Consider the following 22,889-nt stretch of genomic DNA (forward strand, 5'->3'; position numbering starts at 1 on the left):
TACTTACACCCAGCTGTCAGGCTGGCCCAGTCTGAATCTGCAGTCTCCGTAGGACACAAGATCAAGCTTTGACCACTTGATTCTCGGGCGTCGGGGCTGGTTTAACAAAATCTCCCTGGGTTTGCGAAAGAACTTGTTCGTGCATGAGGTAAATTTTACAAATGACAATAGGCCATTCATCCCATCTCACTTACCTGTTTGGTAGTAATCTCACCCAGCACTGTCCTGACAGAAGCAAGGGTATTGGCTGCAACAACACAGCTGGCTAGCTTGCTCTGTACTCCCATGATCTTTTGCATAAAGACACGCATCCTCTTCTCACTGTCCTCTTCTCACCTTAAATGTTCTTCCACTAAGAGGGCCTATCTAGCTCATCTGGTTGCTAGTCGTGAAGTGATCTGCAGGTCACATCCAGCGGTTTCTTGAAATAAGCCAGACTGTTGGCTCCAACACCATAGCAGCTAGCCTCGAACCTGCTTGCCAAAAAACAATTTGTGTGTCCCAGCAGCTCAGACTAGATCCAACTTTCATAATTCTTCTTTACACTTCTATAGCGCTTTTCTGGACGCTCCACTCAAAGCGGTTCACAGGTCATGGGGATCCCCTCCACCCCCACCAGTGTGCAGCCCCACCTGGATGATGCTTCAGTACTCTCGCCACACACCAGCTCTCAGTGGGGAGGAGAGCAGAGTGATGGAGCCAGTTCAGAGATGGGGATTATTAGGAAGCCATGATTGGTAAAGGCCAATGGGAAATTCAGGTAGGAACATCCCAACTCTTTTTGAGAAACGCCCTGGGATTTTTAATGGCCGCAAAAATTCAGGACCTCGGTTTTACAGTACTCTCATCTGAAGGACGGCACCTTTTCACAGTATAGTGTCCCCCTCACTAGACTGGGGCATTATAGGCTGTACAGTGTATACAGACCCAGGGTGTGCACCCACTACTGACCCCTGTAACCCCTCTTCTTTAAGCTTTAAAAGACCAAACAGCACAGCCATCTCACAGTTCGGGTTTGGCTTTATTTCAGGTATTTACAGCTTATGATTACCTACTCAAGTCAGTTATTAATGTCCAGTTTTCACAACGGGGGGGTTAAACATAGAAGATCATCCGTTAGTCAATGTCCCAACCAGTTCATTAACATTTAAAAAAAAATAACAAAAATAAAGGAAACAAATCTCTGTAAAGGTAGTGCAACAATTAAAGAACAAAGGAAAATAAATACATGTATTTACAAATCACATCTTAACTTATATGTACAAAAGAAATTGTTAGTTCCCAACGAAGAGATTCCACTTAACCAATTTAAAGGATTAATTGGCATGTTTCATTATTTTCTGATTCTCGAATATAAGCTCTATATATACTGAATATATAGATGTAAAAAGCATTGGTGTTCCATTCTTTACCCAGCAACGTCCACAGAAAATCGAATGGCGGCACATTTTGCGTTTCCTCAAGATTCCAAGACTCCCCCCCCATTCCTGCCACCCCCCTACTCCCTTTCCCGATTCGGGGGAGCTGCCAGTATTCTCCCATCCTGGTCTTTCCCCCGTTTCGTGCCTACATCCTGTTCACCAAAACAACGGGTGAGCTCAGTGCCCCTCCTGCTCATTTTAAACTGGCAGGTCCCGGACTGGACACGTGGGTGACGAATTGAAGCTTCTATGCTCTTATCGATCCCAGCGATCCTGCATCATTCAGACCAGGAGGGTTACCTGGCAGTACCTGTTTAATCCACCGATAACTTAAAGAGCTGGTCGAGGTTTTATTTTAAAATTAAGCCCAAAACGCACTGAATCTCCTAGTCGAGGGCCTGGACATGGACGGTGCACACCGATACAGATGGGGGTGTCGAGAGCTGATGTGCACCAGCTATTGTATCGGTGGGATTGTCTTCACTGGTGCCGAGACAAGCATTCTCAAATTCCCCTACACCAGTGGTTCCTGGTCCCGGTGACCCACACAAACTGCAGCTTTTCATTCCAACACACCTTCATTAGAGTACTGAAGCCTCAACTGAGCCCAGAAGTTTGCTTCATTGGAATGTTGGCATTTTGATTTCTAGCCTCCCGTTTTGGGATTTCGTTTCACTTACGGAACCCAACGGCTCCAACGTGTTTAAGATCTGGGATCAAACAGTTCATTGATGAATATCAACCATGTCAGGTTAATGAAGGGGTCCGATTGTGTAACCAAGGGCTCGGCTGGAACCCAAAACCAGCAGAGGTGTGTGTCTGTGTGTGTGTCTAAGACCAGCATCAGCAACCAAAGCACCTGGATTCCAGGCCATTAATTAACGCGGACGACAATTCAGGATTTGCTTGGAATGACCCACAAAGACCTGGAATCCAGGTCCGCCCTTGAAATCCTGGAAGAGCGTCTTGGAATCTTAATTTCAGGAGACGCGCAAGTCCGGCCCCCTTCACATACCATGTGAAGAAGGCGCTTGCCTCTCCAGCACTGATGACTCACAGATACACGGGCTCGGTCACCCCGCCTCGGAAAGGTCAATGCAGTGTCGTGAATGACATTTCCAAGCACCTGTGCCCCCCGGGGATTAACACACTGCCCCCTTTAAAGAGTGCATTATTCAGAAGCGTCCGTTGCAATTTTTTGGGTAACGGCAGCTCATTGATTTCAAGGGAAAAAAAAAAGTCACCACCCTGCTTGCAAACTGCCAAACATACACACATTCTGGATAAAAAAAATAATCATTTTGCCCGTGTTGTTTTCAGAACCGCAAATGCATGATTTGTATAGGAAAGGGGGGTCCAATTCTGGTTCCACAGCGCTGGTGTGCGTCTTAAAGGTCTGCATCCCAACTCGGCTCTTGACGACCAACATCAGCTCAGATTTGGTCAGAGCCAACCAATTTCCCAACCGGGCCCAGCTAATTAGCAGTTGGTGCTTTGACTGAACTTGGAAAACTTGCCGACACGGGGCCCCCGTTTAGGACCAGAGACTGGACCACCCTGGATTAGACATGAAAAAAAATCTCCTTCATTCTTTCACCAGAGCCTGATGTCTGTGTTTACCGATTTACAAGGGGGGGGGCAAGGAAACACAATGTATAGATCGGAAGGAAAAACAAATCTCAAAAAATATAGATTCTTCAGCACTCATGTCAAAATATACAGTACATTAGTGGCTCTGTTATACCCACCATAAAGAAATAGCAGCCAAAAAACAATAATGATAAAGAAAATAAAAACCTTCTTAGGCGAGTACATATAGACCACCTGTTTGTCTGGACGGTAATAGTGAATGCCTATGGGCCACGCAGAGACCCAGATTAGCTCATCAGACTAGCTCATAGTATTGTGCAATTATGATCACTTACACGTTGTTTCCAAGCAGTTAAAGTCAGGTTTCACGATAATCTTGGAATGGTTTAAGTGTGTGCAAAGTCAGTTCATGAATACTACCCCTAATGTAAACTAGACTAGTGGTGGGCTAACTGTGTCTTTATTAACCGGTTAATAAACAACCTGTTACTGGTTCATGCCAATGGACGTTTACCAATAAAAAGTTACTTTGTGATTTTGTCATTTTTGTTAATTCTGTATTAGGTGGTAGGGCTCTGGTCAGGCCCTCTACATGTTTCGGGGTAGCCTGTCTCTGTCCTAGACCCTTACCAGCCCTTTTAAGCTATCACCTAAGTTGTAAGGGAGACCGTTTCAGCCGTGGAGATTTCAAGGGGCGCCCCCTATAGGATCCAGGGAGGAAGAGAGGCCCACAAGTCCTTCTGCACGACACATGCTGGCAAAAAGTTAAAGGTCATCATTTCTGACTCCTAAAGAAGTAGATGAAACACAACGGTATACCAAGCAGAGTTTAACTACGGCTTCACAGAAAAGAAATATCAAAGGGTAAAGGGGGTAACGACCACTGAACTAAGGTGGCTATAATTTCACCTAAAGGAATGTATTTAAAAGAAATCTGAGCACTAGATTATTTTTCTGTGTGTGTGTGTGTGGGTGTGTGGGGCTGAAAAGGTTATGAAGATTGATGTATGATGTTCAAACCAACAAATCATTTTCAGAGCAGCCAGAAACCTAGCTTAATATCATGGTTTCTGCACAGTTTCTGCAGACTAGAGGGCACAAAACACCCCTCCCTCTTTCCCTTGGATGAGACACCGATCTATCGCATGGGGTCACATCCCCCAGCACTTATACAGCTGGGTGGTCTGAAGTAACTGGGATACAGTACCTCTAGGTACATCAGCAGTGTATGCAGCACAGAGTGGAACCTACTGCACTAATATGTCCAAAGGCTTACCCGCTGTGCTACGCCACCCCCAAACATCCTGGTAGTTACTTTAAAACAAACACCCCATACATTTGTGTTATGTGTAAGCTGAAAGAATTACTTGCTTTTAATCATAGGTTTTCTCATGTTAAGAGATTCCTAAACTGTTCGCGTTGAGTTAAGGCGTGAGAGAACAGGAACGATAATCGCTGCCGCCTACTGGCCTCGATTCCCTTGTCATCCCTGACCAGCAAAATGCCCGTTTCCAAAAGACTCCATGCTATTACAGGTCACCTGTGGTCGGACTACAGCTCGGTCCAATCCTGATAGAATAGATCGCAAACAGAGAAGTTCCTCAGCAGTTCACTTCCTTTTCTCCCGTCTAGTTTCGGCTGCAGTGGTAAACCACGGAAATTGGGCGTCAGCTCCACTAAAAGCAAACAAACTTCATCTTGCCGGATATCTGCAGGGAATAAAATATCCTGGTGCAGCCACACATACAGTGAGCAAATGTCACCTCTCACACCCCAGTGGAGAGCGACCAAAGCCATCCTACTTTTAAAACGGATCTTTAAACAGAAGGTTCCACTTCTGTTCATCAAGCGTTAAGGCACTCAAAGTTAGGATTCACTACCCTTCTGCTCAGAAGCCCTTGACTGGCCAAGACTGAACAAGAACCCAGATTAGTATCCACACAGGATAAAAAAATAAGTCTTCTGCTATGCAACAAACAGCTATGCTTGTCCAAAAGCGTTCTACAAAGAGAAATTTAGGAAATCACAAAAACAGCTGTTCCACTCCTGCCTATGTAGGGTGATGACTAAAATGAGGAAGGATCAGATTTGAAGAAGCTCAACTTTGATTCGCAAACTATAATGTCAAAAAATCTGGCCCGTCGGTTCCCAAGAATTTAGGAAGAAGAATGCGAGCTCTGATCACTTGAGCTAGGACCAACTAATGATGGTAATGTAATTTTTTTAATCGAAATTAAAAAATGATCTTTGAGGATCTTCTGAGGACTAGGGTTTTGGGGAGTAAAATTAGCAGGGAGGGGTGTTTTTAGTATGGAAAGATGGCTATCAGGGGCAGGCAATATCTCCTAGCTATTAAACACAGATAGAAACTGGGTCCCTAACTTACAGAACTCATGTGTTTATACGTGTATGCATTATCCAGAACACACTGGGGAATCTTACTCTTTTAAAGCATGACTCATCTCCCATTTGATTCCTCTTTCACTTTCGTCTGAATTTTTCTGACTTTCCTTGACGGGAACGTTAGGTGCTTTCAGATTTCGGAGGGACATGTTAAACTCTCAGCAAAGCATAGTGGGGAAAAACTAGGATTATCACCAATCCTGCTGTAGCTCAAGAGAGAGCTCAACACAAAGACTTAATGATGGAAGACTCAACTAATACCAGGGTCACACAATACCAGAAAAAAACCTATGTAGCTGGACACATTCATTGGTAAAAAAAATATCAGAAACACAGCCCTTTCCCCAACCAGTCTAACCACTGCATTTTCCCAGCAGCCTGGCGATGTGTGGGAGTCTTAAGGAATATGATGTATTTCCATCATCGCTTTCCCAACCAGAACAATATCTAGTTCCCAAGTCCTTTTGAAAAGAAGAATTGGACAGATCCATATACCCAGCAATTCAATCACACACACACCACTGGTCTCAGTGCAACCTCCGCAGAAAGCAATCTTTGGAAGAACGTGGATGGGGAGTGGGTTGTCAATATTTAAAGGCCTTGTGGGATACACCCTCACGTAGTGTTCGTTCAGCAACTCGACTCTGCAGTCGGATCCTCAAATTCTGACCAGTGAGTTTATAATTGGAGACTGATAACTGAAAACTAACACTCCGTGTACCAGTCGGAGACCCGTGCAAAAGCCTTCAATATCAACTATCATCCTGTGGAGAAACAAAGAAGAAGCCCCTCAACCTGACACCTGCAAGGATTTCTTCTACCTTGAATCAAGAACAAAACTTTTAAAATCAAAATGTAAAACTTTTAAAATCCCAGCATTCCCTCTTCGCGGAACGAACAGACAACATCTCAGCGATGCTTTAAAGCCAGATTCCTCAGAATTTAAGGTAGGTCAGCTTATAAAAACCGTTCAGGGTGACTTGAGAACTTCTAGGAGGGGAAGAAAATGGCAGGGGGGTGTTTAATTAAAGAGATTAATGGCCTCTAATTGGCACGGTCATTACCTCCGCCAAGAAAGCTCAGTGTCAACAAGTGGCAACTGACCCCCCTTTCCAACTCCTATTCACCTCCATCTTTAAAAAAAAAAACACAAAACAGGCTCATCTCTCATCTTTCCCGCCCCTCCTCACAGGAACCCCTCTGCCACTGTTTTGTTTTATGTGAAGTTCTGGACGGGCTGGCTGACCCTCATACAGGCCCAGTAACAGGCCCGGCCCATGCAGATGAGCGCCAGCAGGATAACCACGACCCAGGAGGCGTAGATGCCTCCGTACCGCTGCGCGTGCTTCCACGTACCAGCCTGTGGGAAAAGCAAGAAAAAAAAAATCAAATAGACAAAAAAAAAAATTGTTCGCTGAAAACCAGGCCCACCAGACACCTCGCCAAAAGGACAGATAGCTCTAAACGTGTCTGTGAACATTTTAATTCACATGAACAGGGTCACTAATCTTCTCTGGACCCATGAAGATTGCAACCACCAACATTTTCTTACAAGATTCACAGACCAAAATAGCTGTGCACTTCCAGTGCCACCAAACACCCCTTGACCATGACAACACCTTCAACACGAAATGAGGAGTTGTCAATTTTGGGGTCAGCAGTGGGATTTTAGGGAAGATGCATTTAGGTCTGAAAACAGGGGGAAGGAGCATAAGGAACAAATAATCCTGCTGTTGGACCCAGCAATCTGGAATCTTTAGTAGAAGCACCATGGAGTCCTGGGTCGTTTGATTACTGAGGGGGCAGGTTGTTTTCATTCTGCCTGTTATTCTGCCTAATCCATTACAACCGAACATAAAACTGGGATATGCACCTCCCTCTCTAGTTTCCCCCATAGTTTCCTGGGGGAACCAATTCAATCTCACTGTCATTTACGAACAGATTCATGAACTGGGGTTTCGGAACTGACACTGGCACCAAAACCACAGATTCCAGCATTAGAAGATATCTGGATGCAAAACATGCCACATAGCAGCAGAGAGCAACAACCCTTTGTGCTCTGGGACAACAGGCCTACTATTTTAACCGTCCCAGCAAAACCCCATACTGAGAGAACTAAGAGAAGGAGGGCCAACTCACCGCAAGACCCCCAGCAACCATGGCAAAGAGAAGACCCATCAGGAAGCACCACAGACATCTCTTTCGTGGGTACCTCCTCCCGATGGAAGACCTGGAGGAAAACAGGAGCCAGAGAGCAAACCTCAGTTCCAGCTACAGAATCTTGCCTGCCTACAACATCTCAACCACCCAACCCAAAGTCAGCTTCCTTCTTTCATGCAGCTACTCAACTTCTCCAGCTCAGACAGCGGGGTCAAGACAAGTATTTCTACTGTGCATTACTGCCAGCGAAATACATTTTTTCCTCGTCTCTAGTATGACGTGACAGGCCACTCTAGTTCTCCTAACTACCTCCAAAGACCTGAAGGTGCACCACTGAAGCAAGGGATGCACACAGTGGAATTCAAACCAAACCGGGCACCTGTACACCAGATACATGCCGACTACCCACAACCTAGTTCTGGCACTTCTTGGCCAGCAGATGCTAAGTAGTGGCACAACCCTCTCGTGTCCCACCTGCAGACAACAAAACCATACTGTGCACTTCAGCAGAGGTTTTGCCCAGAATATCTCTGGAAGAGAATTTAATGTGAGCAATCACACAACACTACTCCCCACCCCCTGCAGGCAGTTAATTGCAAGAGGCCTCCTTCAACAGCCTCCTCACTTTCATGTCCCCAGGTGTGATTAAAGTATGCAGAAGATGGAACCTCTCTTAGTTCTGTGTACAGCTCCAGCCGAACTGGTGTCGGTGTGAGAGAAGATGGACAGCTGACTGAATGTCCTTCTGATTTATGCCAGCAGCTGTGTCACCCTGCATACAACTCACAACTTGCAACCCACTGAAACTAAGCAGGTGTGAGTGGGGACACTATGATGTAAATAGGCGCTGTCCTTCGGTTGAGATGTAAAACCGATGTCTTGACTCTCTTTGGTCATTAAAAACCAAAATGAGGTGTGGTGTGGTGTTTCTCGACAAGGGTAGGGCTGTTAACCCTGGTGTCCTGGCCAAATTATCCACTGGCCTTTACCACTCATGGCCTCCTAATAATCCCCATCTCTGAACTGACTTCATCAATCTGTTCTCCTCCCCACTAATAGATGGTGCGTGGTGAGCACACTGGCACACTCTGGCTGCCGTTGCATCATCCAGGTGGGGCTACAGATTGGTGATGGTGGAGGAGGAGAGTCCCCATTACCTGTAAAGTGCTTTAAGTGGAATGTCCAGAAAAGCACTATATAAATGTAAGGAATTATTATTATAGAACATGGCTCTGACTGTCTCCATAAATTCAGTTAATACACCTCAACAATGCCTGACCAGATGTAAGATCTTTAAGGCCTGACAGTCTAGGAACTACTGACTGCTTCTGCTCCAGTAAACTCCTGCTTCAAAACAAAACCTGCTATATTTGCAGATTATATTTGAGATTCCTGCTGATCTCTAATTAAAACTCATCAAGAGGCAAACAAAATAAATCTGTGCTTTCATTTCCAAGTTGGTCTCCACTGCTGACCCATGGCACATATCTCAAGTTGGTACATCCCCTGAATTGATTAATGGGACAAGACTGCTTACACTTTTCTGCAGTGAGGGCATCGTGCTAATGTTCTGTCTGTAAATTCTGTCCACTGCAAAAGAGAGGAGAGACAGCGTTAAGGTCGCCTGAGGAACAGCGATCAGATACACTTTTCTGCAGACAAGTCTAAACTGAAGAGAAATAAGCAGCGCTGGAGGAAAAAATAAACATGGGTGGCCAGGGTCTGACAGGAAGCAGAAAATATCAGTGGGAAGATGAAGGAGAACAAGTCAGCAGCCTATATTTTTGGAAAAAGGTTGCGTCACAGGACACGCAGGACAAAAAATACTTTGCCTAAAATAAAATAAAGTAAAAAAAATAAATGACGCAAACTGTTTTTTTTTTTGCTTACAGAGCCTTATCTTACAGTAATATCTATTATGGAATTTGCTTCTAACCATCCCAGTTTTAGGGGGTTGAGCAGTAAAACCACCAACAAGCACTCAGCTTGTACCCCATATTGAGTGTGACACAACTCTCGGGGCGGGGGGGACCGAATGGGGTCTGAACTCTTGGTTGGGAAGACAGCCAGTCAAACTTAACATGTGCATCCTTGAGAGGTGATAGCAAGTACCTGGAATATCTGGGGAGAGGCACTGGGAAACACCACAGACAGGCACCGAGGACCACAGCTGGAGGACATGCCCACCCCACAAGCTCTGTGGGAGGATAGTGAAACGGGAAACCTACCAGGAAGGTGTTTTTGCAGTGTCCACAAGTGACGCGAGCTCCTACAGGCTGAGGCTCGGGGCTGGCTGGACCAGGATGGACGGGCCCCAAGTTTATGATCCTTTTACTGCCAGACGAAAGTGAAAGAGTTGAAACCATTTTGACACCAGAGTCATGGAGATAACTAACCTGCAACAAAACCACTTGTGAACCGCTAAGAAGGCAGCGACATTCCTCTTCGGTGTAAGATCAGATCAGATCACTTTATCAGCCACATACGATTTCTTGCATTAGCAATTTGTCCTTTCGCAGACCCCAGCTTGCTCTCCATGAGACACACAGACAGGGAGTGAGAAGCTGGGGGTCAGAGCACAGGGTCAGCCATTTATACAGCATCCCTGGAGCAGCTGAGGTTAAGGGCCTTGCTCAGGGGCCCAACGGAATAGGATTCCTCTGCCGGCCGCGGGATACGAACCGGCAACCCTCCAGCCACAGGCGCAGATCCTGAGCCACAGAGCCCAATTACTCCTCCCATTACTTACTCATCGTGTGAGTAATGACATTAATTACAGTGGAAGCTGGATCAACTGCTCATACATTCTGCTGTTCTTGAATGGGATCAGTGGGCTACTTTGCAAATCGTCTGATGGCTTTCCAACACTCTCCCAAAACCATAAAACCGAAATAGCACACAACCGAAAGCTCCACACATCGCTGGCAGACAGCCAGATGGATACCAACAAACGCAGGGGGAGGATGCGACGTAAATCTACAGGCCCGCAGCGGCGCTCCTCAAAGACCCATATTTAGCCGGATGTCCTCTCGGCCACTCCCACTTCCTCCCACTCCCATTCCCATTCCTCAGATGGCAATTCGATGGACAACCACCTCTCTCTCTCCCCCCTTATCCTTACCACCTGTACAAGACACACCCGGTGGGGAGAGCAACATGCAACACGCACTGCGCGCTCTTTTAGTGAACCGCAGCCGGCACGGGGGCTGGGAAAAATGAGTTCCTCAGTTCCGAGGCGGCCGGAGCACACAGGTGCTTACGTAGAGTCCAGGCCGAGTCTTCCCGGAGAAGGGAGAAGTGGTTCGGTACTGGCACAGTTTAGATCAATCGCTAGGGCTCCACATTTGTGGATTATATAAAAAAAAAAAAGAGAGGGGGGTTAATGGCTCTTTCCAAAAGCTGGCCCTGGGACTCACCAGTACGGCCGAGGGCAGGCTATCCTCTGCGACGTCACCTTGCAGATCAGCAGGCAGTTACAGGGACAGCGGACGTACTTTTTCCCGGCGGGAGCGTTCTTGATGGGCTGGAAACCAACAAACAATTAGGACACAGGGGGTTCCCCATCCACCGGACGCCTGCAGGGTTTTGAGCTTTCTTTAAAGCACCGGTACCTGAGTGCTCAACTCATCCGCTTCAGCCAATAATCGAGCTGACGCAGCTTTGTGGTTTTGATCCAAACCAGACTGCAGACATATATACACGCCAACCCACCAGGACTAGGATTGGGGAATCCCTGAATTAGGGTCACTCATATTTACTCCTGACAACCATTTCACTTCTTATATATCTAGATTGGCAGGGGGGGGGCTGTCTCTATGACTACAGCGTTTAACAGCAGTCGGACGATGCCCTATTAATGAGTATAGAGGAATCGCACTGTGCTTTCTGACAGTTCGTGTCCTGCTCCGAGTAAGCAGGTCAGTAAACAGATAGAGAGACCCACAGAGGAAATAAAAAACAATCAAGCTTTCATACACTGAAGCGCTGAAAATTAGATCAAATCCTACACGGATGAAATTAAAATGTAAATTGTTTTCTCGGTTTTCAGGTTTATTGGGTTTGAACCTCCCTCACTAATTTGACCAGAACCGTGTAAATGGCTTCAGACATGCCGCACAGTGAAAGAATAGTCCCGAACCACTGTCCCATGCAAGTATTGGGTTGCAGAAACGTTCATCTGCTACGAGACTGAAAGCTCGTTAGCTAGAACATTCAACCCCTTCTTTGATGTACAGCTTCAATGCAAGAAACCTTTCGATCTCCACTCCCCCCCCCAAACCAAACCTTTGACCACGCTGGTTGATTCCACGTCAGTCTCGCGGCACCCCACTGCTCTGAGCTGACTCGCACCGACATCAATTAGAGCCTCCCTGTGTCCTGGGGGAAACGTGCTTCAGGGCCTACGGCAGGAGTCCAGCACAACACCACCAGAGACCACCGCACGTCAGCGGATCAGAGAGTCATGTTACGTTGCAGGGGAGGAAAGAAAGATGTCTCCGACTCGGGGTGTTTTTCTCCAGTAAGAATAGCTGTTCAGGACCGGACTTTGTGCTTTGTGTATGTTACGACCCCAAGTGTCTAGGGGTAAAGGGGTGTAACGTTTAGCATAATTTTCAGAAGCAAGTGGGTTCTGGTGAGGGACTAGGAAGCGTGATATTAAGGTTCTGTGCAAAAGTGATGATTTTAAGGACACAATAACACACAGGGTAAGGGAAATGAAGTGGTGCCAAAGAAAAGAAAATAAACAAAATGGAGCTGGCTAAGAAAGTGAGGGAAAGCTGACCTGACTACAAAAGAAAACCCGAAACACACGGTCTTCGGCGTCTTCAACACCCTAGCTAACCTCCACTGACTACCCAAAACCATACAAGACAAACGGCACTCACCCGTACTGAACTAGTGTACTAATACAAGAATCAACTGTGTGTGCAAAATGTACCCAACAACCTGAACTAACTCTATACACAAAAGTTCACACAAAAACATGAGTGAACTAGGAATACAAACGAGAGTAGACAAGTAACAGGGTACAAATGAACACAGAGGTTGATGATACAATACGTTTGGGCAAGGTAATGGCAAAATAAGGATAACCCAAACAAACGAAAGTACAAAGAGACGAACAGAAACCAACAAAAAAACAAAGTCGTAGCTATACGAAAACATACACACACACAGAAAGCAAAACAACAAACCAACAAAGCCGAGGCAAAAACGAAGTGAAAACCAAAGCCGAGCGGGACCGAAGTCAAACGAAAGGCCCCTTCCTCCTGAAAGCCTCCATGTTTTATACTGAATAATATGAGTTGTGATTGATCGAGAAGCTAACTGAAGATGATGCCATACGGAAACAGTGGTGTAATGATGGACCAACGGGGAAGAGAGAACAATCAAAGTCAGAAGCGTGGACCATAACAACAAACACGCACAGACCACACACTGGGACGTAACAGTGTCAGCTGGCATTCACTGAAATAATCGTCTGCTGAAAATGGATGGTCTTGTGTTTTTACATGGGGCGCGCCCGATACACATTGTTACTGTTACTGGGCCTGTTTGAGGGTCAGCCAGCCCGTCCAGAACAAAGCAGTAGCAGAGGAGGGGCGGGAAAGATGAGAGATGAGCCCGTTACGGGATTTTTGGGGGCAAGGTGTCTGGTGATTTTTTTTCTTGCTTTTCCCACAGGCTGGGACGTGGAAGCACGCGCAGCGGTACGGAGGCATCTACGCCTCCTGGGTCGTGGTTATCCTGCTGGCGCTCATCTGCATGGGCCGGGCCTGTTACTGGGCCTGTATGAGGGTCAGCCAGCCCGTCCAGAACTTCACATAAAACGAAACAGTGGCGGAGGGGTTCCTGTGAGGAGGGGCGGGAAAGATGAGAGATGAGCCTGTTTTGTGTTTTTTTTTAAAGATGGAGGTGAATAGGAGTTGGAAAGGGGGGTCAGTTGCCACTTGTTGACACTGAGCTTTCTTGGCGGAGGTAATGACCGTGCCAATTAGAGGCCGTTAATCTCTTTAATTAAACACCCCCCTGCCATTTTCTTCCCCTCCTAGAAGTTCTCAAGTCACCCTGAACGGTTTTTATAAGCCGACCTACCTTAAATTCTGAGGAATCTGGCTTTAAAGTATCGTCGAGGAAAGACAGGTGTCTCTGACTCATGGCGTTTTTTCTAGATTTTCGGTGAGAACAGCTGTTCAGGACCAGACTTTGTGCTTTGTGTTCACTGAAATGATCGTCTGTAGAAAATGGATGGTCTTGTGTTTTTAGATGGGGCGCGCCCGATAAACATTTTACCGTTAGAGCTGGGGACACAGAGGCGTCTCCCAGGAAAAGAGGCCATATTATTCACAGTGGATACGAGCCGAGACTTCCCTGTGGTCGTGGTGGAAGAGGGCAGGGCAGGGCAGGGCAGGGCAGGGCAGGGGTCTTGCAAGGGTGAAAAGGGGGTGAGCCCTCCGACAAGACCCCTTATGACTTGTATGTTAAGGCGGCGGGATAGGAGGGGGGAGCGTGGGGTTCAGATACTCACCGTGGCCTCGTTGCACACCCCGCACTTGACCACATGCTGGTGCATCTTGCCCTCCACGTTGATGAGCGACTGGCACACCCGGCAGTTGATCATGGGGGCGCTGCCGCTCTCTGGGGAGGTCATGGGGGAGTAGGGCGGGGGGTCCTCGCCGGGCAGCACCGAAGGCTGGGAGCTGGGGAACCCCGGGAAGCCTGCGGAAAGAGCACCGAGGAGGCGGGGCTACGTCAGAGGCACACAGGTGTTGCTGATCCTTGGAGAAGAACCTTTTCCTTCTAAGTAGCAGCTACATCACCCTGCAGCTCCCAGCTGGCAGCCCCACTGGAGCTCAGCAGGTGTGAGCCTGGTCAGTACCTGGATGGGAGACTCCTGGGAAAGCTCAGGTTGCTACTGGAAGAGGTGTCAGTGGGGCCAGTAGGGGGCGCTCACCCCGCGGTCTGTGTGGGTCCTAATGCCCCAGTATACTGACAGGGACACTAGACTGTAGAAAAGGCGCCGTCCTTCGGAAGAGACATAAAACCGAGGTCCTGACTGCCTGCCATCATTAAAAATCCCAGGGCATTTCTCGAAAAGAGTAGAGGTGTTACCCTGGTGTCCTGGCCAAATTTCCCCCTGGCCTTTACCAACCACGGCCTCATTATAATCCCCATCTCTGAACTGGCTTCATCACTCTGCTCTCCTCCCCACCGATAGCTGGTGTATGGAGAGTGTACTGCACAATTTGGCTGCAGTCGCTTCATTCCAGATGGTGGTGGAGGGGAGTCCTCATTACCGGTAAAAAGCAATGAGTGAAGTATCCAAAAAAAGCACTACATAAGCGGAAGGAATCAAATCTTTCAAGCGCATGAGGAATCTGATTTTACAAGAAGGCTGTACAGAGGTGCAACATCAATGCCATGAGATTTCAAGATCACTTTATTGGCCATATGCAATTTTTTATTAGGAATTAGGAAATTTAATTAGGAATTTTTCCTTTCATGTACCCCATGAGACACACACAGGGAGAGAAGCTTGGGGTCAGAGCGCAGGCTCAGCCATTTATACGGCATCCCTGCAGCAGTTGGGGTTAAGGGCCTTGCTCAGGGGCCCAATGGAGTAGGATTCCTCTGCTGGCCGCAAGATACGAACCGGCAACGTTTCAGCCACAGGCGCAGATCCTTAGCCACTGAGCCACCACTCTGCCCCAGTTGCAGGTTAGAGAGGAGACCAACAAGAAAATTTGCAGCTAATGGCAAGCACTGCAACAGAGAGGGTCTGTAAATCTTAAGCCCACTATTCATGATGCCAAGCAGAGGTGACCTCTAGCATAGCAAATCTCCTAGATAAAAGTTTAATAATAAAATTTAAATGGTGCTACATAAAATCATCTTCTTAAAGCACTTTACAGGAAAAAAAAAAAACAATAAAACCATCAAGACAGGTGATGAAATTAATACAAAGAAACACAAAAGATTAGAAAACCAGAAGAAGGTGCAAGGAGCAGACACAGACATGAAAGCCTTTCCGCAGGAGAAGGTAATGAGTCTGGATTTGAAGCTGCTCGGGGAAGGTGACTCTCCGATATCCTCGGGGACAGGATTCCAGAGCTTTGAGGCATAGAAGGAGAAGGACCCGTCTCCTACAGAATGTAAACTAGCTTGGGAAACAGACAGGAGACCCCAGTCAGAGGAGAGAAGGTTGCGAGGTGGGGAGTAGGAAGACTGTAACCCATGCAGAGCCTTACAAGTGATCATGAGATCAGGGGTTCTCAATGCTGGTGCTCTTTCCAGCCTCGTTTACCCAATTCCCCAAATAAAGCCTTAACTGAAGACAAGTATATTGACTGTATTATAAGCAAGTGCCCCCCCCCCTCCACACTACTTTAAAGTTTTGCAATTTTATGCAAGAAAGGCAATCGTTAAAAGCCGACCTCCAACATGTTAAAGAGCTGAAAACCATCAACCTGACCGACTAAGCCTGTTATTGAGTCAATGAAGGGTTCAGCTGTGTGACGGAGCTGAGCTGGAACAAAACACAGAAGTGTGTGTGTGGGGATCCAGGACCAGGAACCCCTAAAATCAGATTGAAGAAGGGCACAATTTCAATTCAAGTCAAGCTTTATTGTCCCATGGGGGAAATTTGTTTTATGGCACAGTCAAACACAACACAATGACAAAGACATCAACAAAAGGGAAGAGAATACAGTAGTATTACAGGAGATGAAAAACAAGAGAGAAGAGACAAGGTAGATACTTTGCATTGTTTAAGAGTGTACTTGCAGTGGGAATAAAAGATTTCCTGAGTCTGTTGGTTTTACACCTGGGGGCCACAGAGGTGTCTCCCAGAAGGGAGAAGTGTGAATTCGCAAAGGAGGGGGTGAGACACACATATTCCCTGATGCTTTTGGCTTTCTTAGTCACCCTCTGTTTGTAACAGATGCTTAAGTTGATTTGATTATTCAGCCGGCAGAGGAATCCTACTCCGTTGGGCTCCTGAGCAAGGCCCTTAACCCCAACTGCTCCAGGGGTGCTGTACAATGGCAGACCCTGCGCTCTGACCCCAGGCTCTCTCCCTGTCTGTGTGTCTCATGGAGAGCAAGCTGGGATATGCGAAAAGATAATTCCTAATGCCAGAAATTGTAAAGGGTTAATAAAGTAATGTGATTATTATTAATTCTTGTTCCCTTGCACCTGAGCTCCTAAGTATCTAATTAAATGACTCCAATGCTTAACTGGAGATATTGAAGCCTGTCCTTGTTCTTGAGAAGCTGGGCATTAAAAGAGGCCAGTAAATTCGAGTGTCAAATTACCCTTGGGAGACAGAATGGGCTCCCCTGTCTTAGGCCTGCACAGGGCTTTTGTGCCCCCTGAGGTCAAACCATGCCAACCGCGTTGATCTTTAAAAAAAAAATCATACAGAAACATTGAGGGGAGGAATCAAGTACAAATCAAGGAATTGTAAAGACTCAAGTCATTAACCTTTAATTAAGCTTCCTTAAACCACAGCTCTTCAAAACTGTCTGCATGTTGTGGAGTGTTTATGAAGCTTGTATGAATAAACCCTTGTGACACTCATCACAAGGCTACCCCCCTCCATTGCAAGAGAGCTAAACAAGAAAGGGAGATATTTGCCATTCAAAGGTCGTTTTTCCACACCTTCTCTTACTTTTTTTACCCTTCCTCTCACAGCAAGATCTCCTTTGCTACTGCAGTTCCCCAGTTCCCTGCTTTATTAAAAATAATTAGCAAATAAAGCTTGGTTTTTCCCTTCGCTGAAAGGAGGCATTTCAGGAATGCTCTGGGGTTGCTAGGCAGCGCAGATTTACCTTATTAAACACGGTAGACTTTTTTGTTTTTGCGCGTTTGCGTCCTAAGGAGTTTCACAGGTCATGCAAGTCTCTCCTCCCCGTACGCTCTGCGGGCGCAGGTCCATTCTGCTCATTCTGTCCCCTCTCGGAGGCCATTATCTGCTTGGCCGCTACCTCCTGCTGTCCAGCAGACCGAAAAGCACCAGCTGACCACATGCACCATCTGCAGCCCAGTCCCTGGCATTGCCCTGCAACACAAGATCGACTGCCAAGGCCCGGGAGGCTAGCTGGAATGTCAAACTCGGCTGGTCCCTGCTGGGTCGTGAACGCAGGGGGATCTCTTTGTTTAAGCGAGCCAGCTTCTGCGACATGTCTGGGCGGCCCTGCTGCAGACTCCCGCTCCTCTTTGCGAAAGGAAGGGCCTCCCGCTCTCGAGATCACAGGCTGTGGCAAGGGCTCTAACACCCGCTAATTCCAATTTAAAGGGGATTTACTTTCACCTCTCTTTCTTAACAGGTTTGGGAGAACTTACAATTCCCCCTCCCTCCCTCGGTAACAACCCCCTCAAAAAAAAAAAGTCTGATGCTTAAAAACAAGTCAGCATCTTCAAAACGCTACGATTTACGGACTTCAGATGACAAACAGGCTGCGTCTGACGAATCGGGCAGTAAAACAGTACAGCTCCTTTTCCCTCTTAGTGGGGGCTGGGAGCAGACTGTGCGTCGAAGCCCTCCAGTAAGCATTTTTCTGCCATCACGATCCTTCAAGTTGCGAAACGCTAGGCCAAAAGGCAAACCGTGGGCTTTTGGAGCTACAAACAAAAACTTTGACATGGGAGAAGTCAGCTGTTTGTTATTCGGCAGAAGTGCTGACAGATAAAAACCGAAACGAAAAGGAAACCCCCTTTCAAGAGAACCAGCAGCGACTCTCGGTCCTGGTGCTGGAGGAATCCCAGTTTCCGAGGGGTTTTGTTTCAGCTGGACCCTCAATCACCAATGTTAACTTCTGCTGGTAACCAGTCTGCTTTTTGCGATAATAATTCCCCCGTTACAGCACATTATTTCCAGGAATGTCGGAACACAGAGGTTAGCTCTCTGGTCAGTTTGCAAATGATGAATTTGCTCCTTTTTTTTCTGGATAAACAGATCTAGACAGGTGAACATCTGATGATGGACAAACAGGTGAGAGAGACAAGGTCTTGGGATGGGACGGGTGTGTGGTACTGGAGCATCATCCAGGTGGGGCTGCACACTGATGGTGGTGGGGGGGAATACCCATTACCTGTAAGGCGCTTTGAGTGGACTGTCTAGAAAAGTGCTATATAAGTGTAAGAAATTATTACTACTACTACTATGTAGGACAAGAAAAAAATAACTACTGTACCGGGGTATTGTTGAAATAAAGGCCTGAGTCCAGAAACCAGGAAGCAGATCAGTTACTGGGACCAGTTAGCAGTGGTGATGAAGGGCCCAATTGGAACAAAACCCAAGGGACACAGAACCTCCAGAACCAGAATCAAAAGTCACAATTCCACCCACTGAGTGCAGACCGTAATCCTCACCGTGACCAACGCTTGGAAATCGCTTATTAAAGGCGTTACAAACTCTAACACTGGAAAATTGTTGTACAGTTTTGTTCAGGCAGTTAAGATGTCAGGATTTACGCTTGATCCTGCCCTGGGGGCGGTCTAAGTACAATTTACACACCAGACCGTCAGCACTGGGAGAAAGAGAAAGCTCTCATTGTGTCGCGCATTTCCTGACTGGCATCACAGTACAGTACGAGCCATCTGTAAGTTTTTTTTTTTTTAAAGCCTTGAGCGCACAACTAACACATTGCCACAGCATTGAACTTGTGCTGGAACACATCCCATCAAGAAAAACCAGGAAGGCGATCCTGATCATGAAAAGAAGTCAATGTCCCTTTGTAATGCGTCAGAGCTACAAGACCTGCCTGCAACATTAACGTTCCGGCTAGCAGGTTGTGCACAGGATCAGCGGAAGATTTGTTCCGGATAAGAACTCGGCGGGAAGGAGGACATGCAGGTGTGTTTGTGTGAGGTCTTAGGGATGTACAAATTCCACAGGACACAGGTTCCCAGGAAAAGGACTGGACCGCCCTTCTGTCTAGAGCCCAGAAAGAGAAATCCAGGGAGCAGCAGAAAAACTTCTTGGTTCGGGTGAACGCTATACATCACGTGGGCCGCTGGCAGACCGGCCGGAGACCGGCGAGGATTCGGGTTCCGAAACGGGGCCGATTCACAACACGGCAACCACGTTCACAGCCGATCAAACCTGAACGTTAGAATCCAACCCCAAAAAAAAGGAAGGCAATCCCGAAACAAGACGAATAACATCTGGCCGACTACGCAATTAAAACGAAAAGGACGGCCAAAGCAGACGACCTGGGCTTTGCTGCGGCTCGATGTTTTCAGTTCTAGAACAACAAGAACATTCTAGAATGACAGCAGCTCCTACAGCCTATTCCTGATCATCAGGTTCCCCGGATACAGCATCTTCACAGCTCCCGATTCATAAGATACTCTGGAGCAACGCCCCAGACTGCCCCCTAGAACTTAACATCCCCTGCATGACAAAACACACTATTTCCTGGCACGAGTTCCTAAAAATAGCTTCCGGAGGCTTCCTTGTGCTTTCACGTTAACTTCTGAATTCTTCGCAAAGTTTGTTCACCCTGGAACCGGCCATCTTCCTCCGAGAGGAAGTGAAATCCGGCCCCTTCGATCACGACTCATGGCCATCCATCCCTGCAGTAAGACTGCCTGCTACTCACAACTTCTTCACTGAGAGATTCCACTCTTGAAAAACAAAACGATCATTAACAGCACAACTGGGACCTTTAGAAACCAAACCATCCATTTTCTAACCACTTCATCCCATTCAGGGGCGTGGGGGAGCCAGAGTCTATCCTATCATCCAGGTGGGGCTGCACACTGGTGGTGGTGGAGGGGATCCCCATTACCTGTGAAGCGCTTTGAGTGGAGTGTCCAGAAAAGCGCTATATAAGTGTAAGCAATTATTATTAAATATTATCCCAGCAAGCAATGGGCAGAAGGCAGGATACACCCCAGACAGGATGCCACAGACACTTGCACCAGTTTTCCCAGAAGCCAATTAACCTCCCAGCACGTCTGCGGGAGGTAACTGGAGCATCTAGAGGAAACTCACAAAAACTCAGGGGGGAACATGCAAACTCCACACAAACAGGTCTGGAATTGAACCCAGGGCCCCAGCACTGTGAGGCAGTCATATTAATCACTGAACCACCTTGCCTCCCACCTTTATAAATATTATTAATTTGAAATAAAAAGTGACCCGTTTCTAACAGCTGAGAAGTTTAAAGGGAACAGCAGCAGCTTCTCATCCAGGATTTGAACCCATAGCCTTTCAGCTACAAGTCCAACATCCCACCCAGTACTCTACAGCACTAAGCCATCACTGTCCCAACCACTACCCTCGTATAAAAAAAGATGAGCCAATTATTTTTCCTTTAACATTTTTAAAGACGTTTTACCATTTAAATTAAATTAATAGTAAAGTTGAAACGTTTTCTCTTGCAATTGATAAACACTTCAGAAAGTTTTACCTGCCTTTCCCTAAATAAAAGAATATGAATAATTCTATTATCCCTGCATTACCAGTCATCTTTCCAGAAAGGCTCACTTGTGAATACATGTTTGCTGGAATAATAATAATAATAATAATAATAATAATAATAATAATAATAATAATAATAATAATTTTTGCCAAACACTTAACATGAAAGATTTTGTACAGATAGTCAGGACTAAATGAATACATAACACAATTGCACAAGCTACTAAGGAGATCGAGAGGAGTAGCTTCCTTCATTATACGCTGGGAGAAAACCACGCAATTACGCACAGACAAGGAAACGCTAAAATTAACTCTCGTGTGAGTGCAAACACGCTTTCAAGAGGCTGTTGTGTGGGGCAAACAAACACTAAACTACATTTCCCACAAGCCCTTGCAAACACTCTCCCGAGCTGTCGGCGAGGCGGGCAAAAGAGCTTAGCTCCGCCTTTGCCAAAACGTGGTTGGCTGCTGTGTGGTGGAACCGGCAGAAAGAGCCACGGGGTGGCTTGAAACGCCCGTCAATCAAATCAGGTGCTCGGCTGCAATTGCAAAAGCAGCGTAAACATTGCGGAGCATCATCAATTCATTGACCAAAAAAAAAGAAACACAAACAATGAAAACATCTTCTAATAGAGGGAGGCGCCGGCAGCTATTAAAATGAAATGATCTAGCAAAAGACCAAGTCATAAATGCAATCCTTTCATTCTGTGACCGCGATTTCGAAGAGAAGCGCCCTTTTCGTAGCCTTCTTTCTTAAAGCAGTCAAACCAAGTAAGCCCCTCTTCAGCCCCCGTTTCGCAAAAGGGGGGAGTCCTGTTTTCACGCCCTGAAACTTGTCCAGTTTTCACGAACACGCGCGAAAACCCACACAGCTCGTCTCCTGAAACACCAGCTGCCCGGAGCGCATATAGCAGGTCAGCAGTTTCAGGTGGACATGGCTGCTGCGTTCACTCCGCATTAAAACACGCGTGAGACAATCGATATTTCTCCACTCCGTCGAATCAGCCCCAACTAAAAGAGTGACAGACATTCACAATATACCCAGCGTGCGAACGGGGTACGCGTGTGTAGGGGAGGAGCAGGACGAGTTTCACAAGAGACGTCCGAGTGCTATCGACTACGCACAGAAACGCAGAAATCCGTATTTTTTGGAGGAAAATGACGATCACTTGTTGGGGGTGGTTGAAACGCATTGTCGGCCTCTAAACAGTACCGGAAAAGCTGAAGAGAATTACAGGCTAGGAGATTCCCAGATTCATACCATTAACAATGCATCGCTTGGACGGAGGACACTTATTCACGCACGGTCTTTAAAGAAATAAATCCCTCCTTTATCACCTCACAAAGTGGCCATCAGTGCAAAGGTTAGCGAGCCATTATGCTACTGTAACTGGACGCCTATGAGATGCGCAAGCAGGTTTTTCCTTCGGTCTTATTTCCTTCATTTTGCCACAGCGGGGGAGTGTTTATACTGGAGCCCCACCGGCGGTCACCCACTATGCTACAGGGCAGGCAAGGAAGGCAGGCAGGCTTCGGCGCATCGCTCGTACTCACTCTGCGGCTTGTTCGGGAGGCCATACGGCGGGGCGGAGGGCAGCCCGCCTCCGGGGAGGCCCCCGCCGGCGCTGAGACCTCCATCGCTCAGATCGGAGAGGAGCGGGGAGCGCTCGCCGTCCGCCATACCGGGTGAGAATAGGCAGGGAAGGGAGCCTGAGCTACTGCGCTGCGCACCCGGCGTCATATGACGAGGCCCGCGCTCGCCCTCGCCATGTGACACCTCCCTCTTCCAGCGCACACTCGCACTTCCGTAGTGCGGCGGCGTTTGTCTGCGCTCGTACGCCTGGCCCGTGGCCGTGAGCGGACGCAACCTTCCTGCCAACTAACCC

General features: G+C 47.2%; 1 protein-coding gene across 1 annotated transcript; it reads right to left on the reverse strand.

The window, feature by feature from the left end:
* Positions 1-1,002: 1,002 nt before the first annotated feature.
* pip4p1a (phosphatidylinositol-4,5-bisphosphate 4-phosphatase 1a) lies at positions 1,003-22,783 on the reverse strand. Its single transcript, XM_088633958.1, has 7 exons — positions 22,558-22,783; positions 14,104-14,294; positions 10,991-11,097; positions 9,803-9,908; positions 9,112-9,164; positions 7,554-7,644; positions 1,003-6,774 (listed from the first exon to the last, which is right to left on the reverse strand). Exons 1-7 carry the CDS (start codon positions 22,742-22,744, stop codon positions 6,631-6,633), a joined length of 879 nt encoding a protein of 292 aa, XP_088490084.1. The 5' UTR covers positions 22,745-22,783; the 3' UTR covers positions 1,003-6,630.
* Positions 22,784-22,889: the final 106 nt, after the last annotated feature.

This window comes from Lepisosteus platostomus, chromosome 6 (assembly GCF_059453375.1).
Source record: "Lepisosteus platostomus isolate fLepPlt1 chromosome 6, fLepPlt1.hap1, whole genome shotgun sequence".
Classification (NCBI taxonomy): domain Eukaryota; kingdom Metazoa; phylum Chordata; class Actinopteri; order Semionotiformes; family Lepisosteidae; genus Lepisosteus; species Lepisosteus platostomus.

Excerpts from the sequence above, each read along its gene's own strand:
- pip4p1a (XM_088633958.1), bottom strand. The coding sequence starts at position 22,744 with ATGACGCCGGGTGCGCAGCGCAGTAGCTCAGGCTCCCTTCCCTGCCTA. Across the intron at positions 9,165-9,802 it reads ACTGCAAAAACACCTTCCTG|TGGACAGAATTTACAGACAG; the intron begins GTAGGTTTCCCG and ends TCTCTTTTGCAG. Across the intron at positions 6,775-7,553 it reads TGGTTGCTGGGGGTCTTGCG|GCTGGTACGTGGAAGCACGC; the intron begins GTGAGTTGGCCC and ends CTTTTCCCACAG.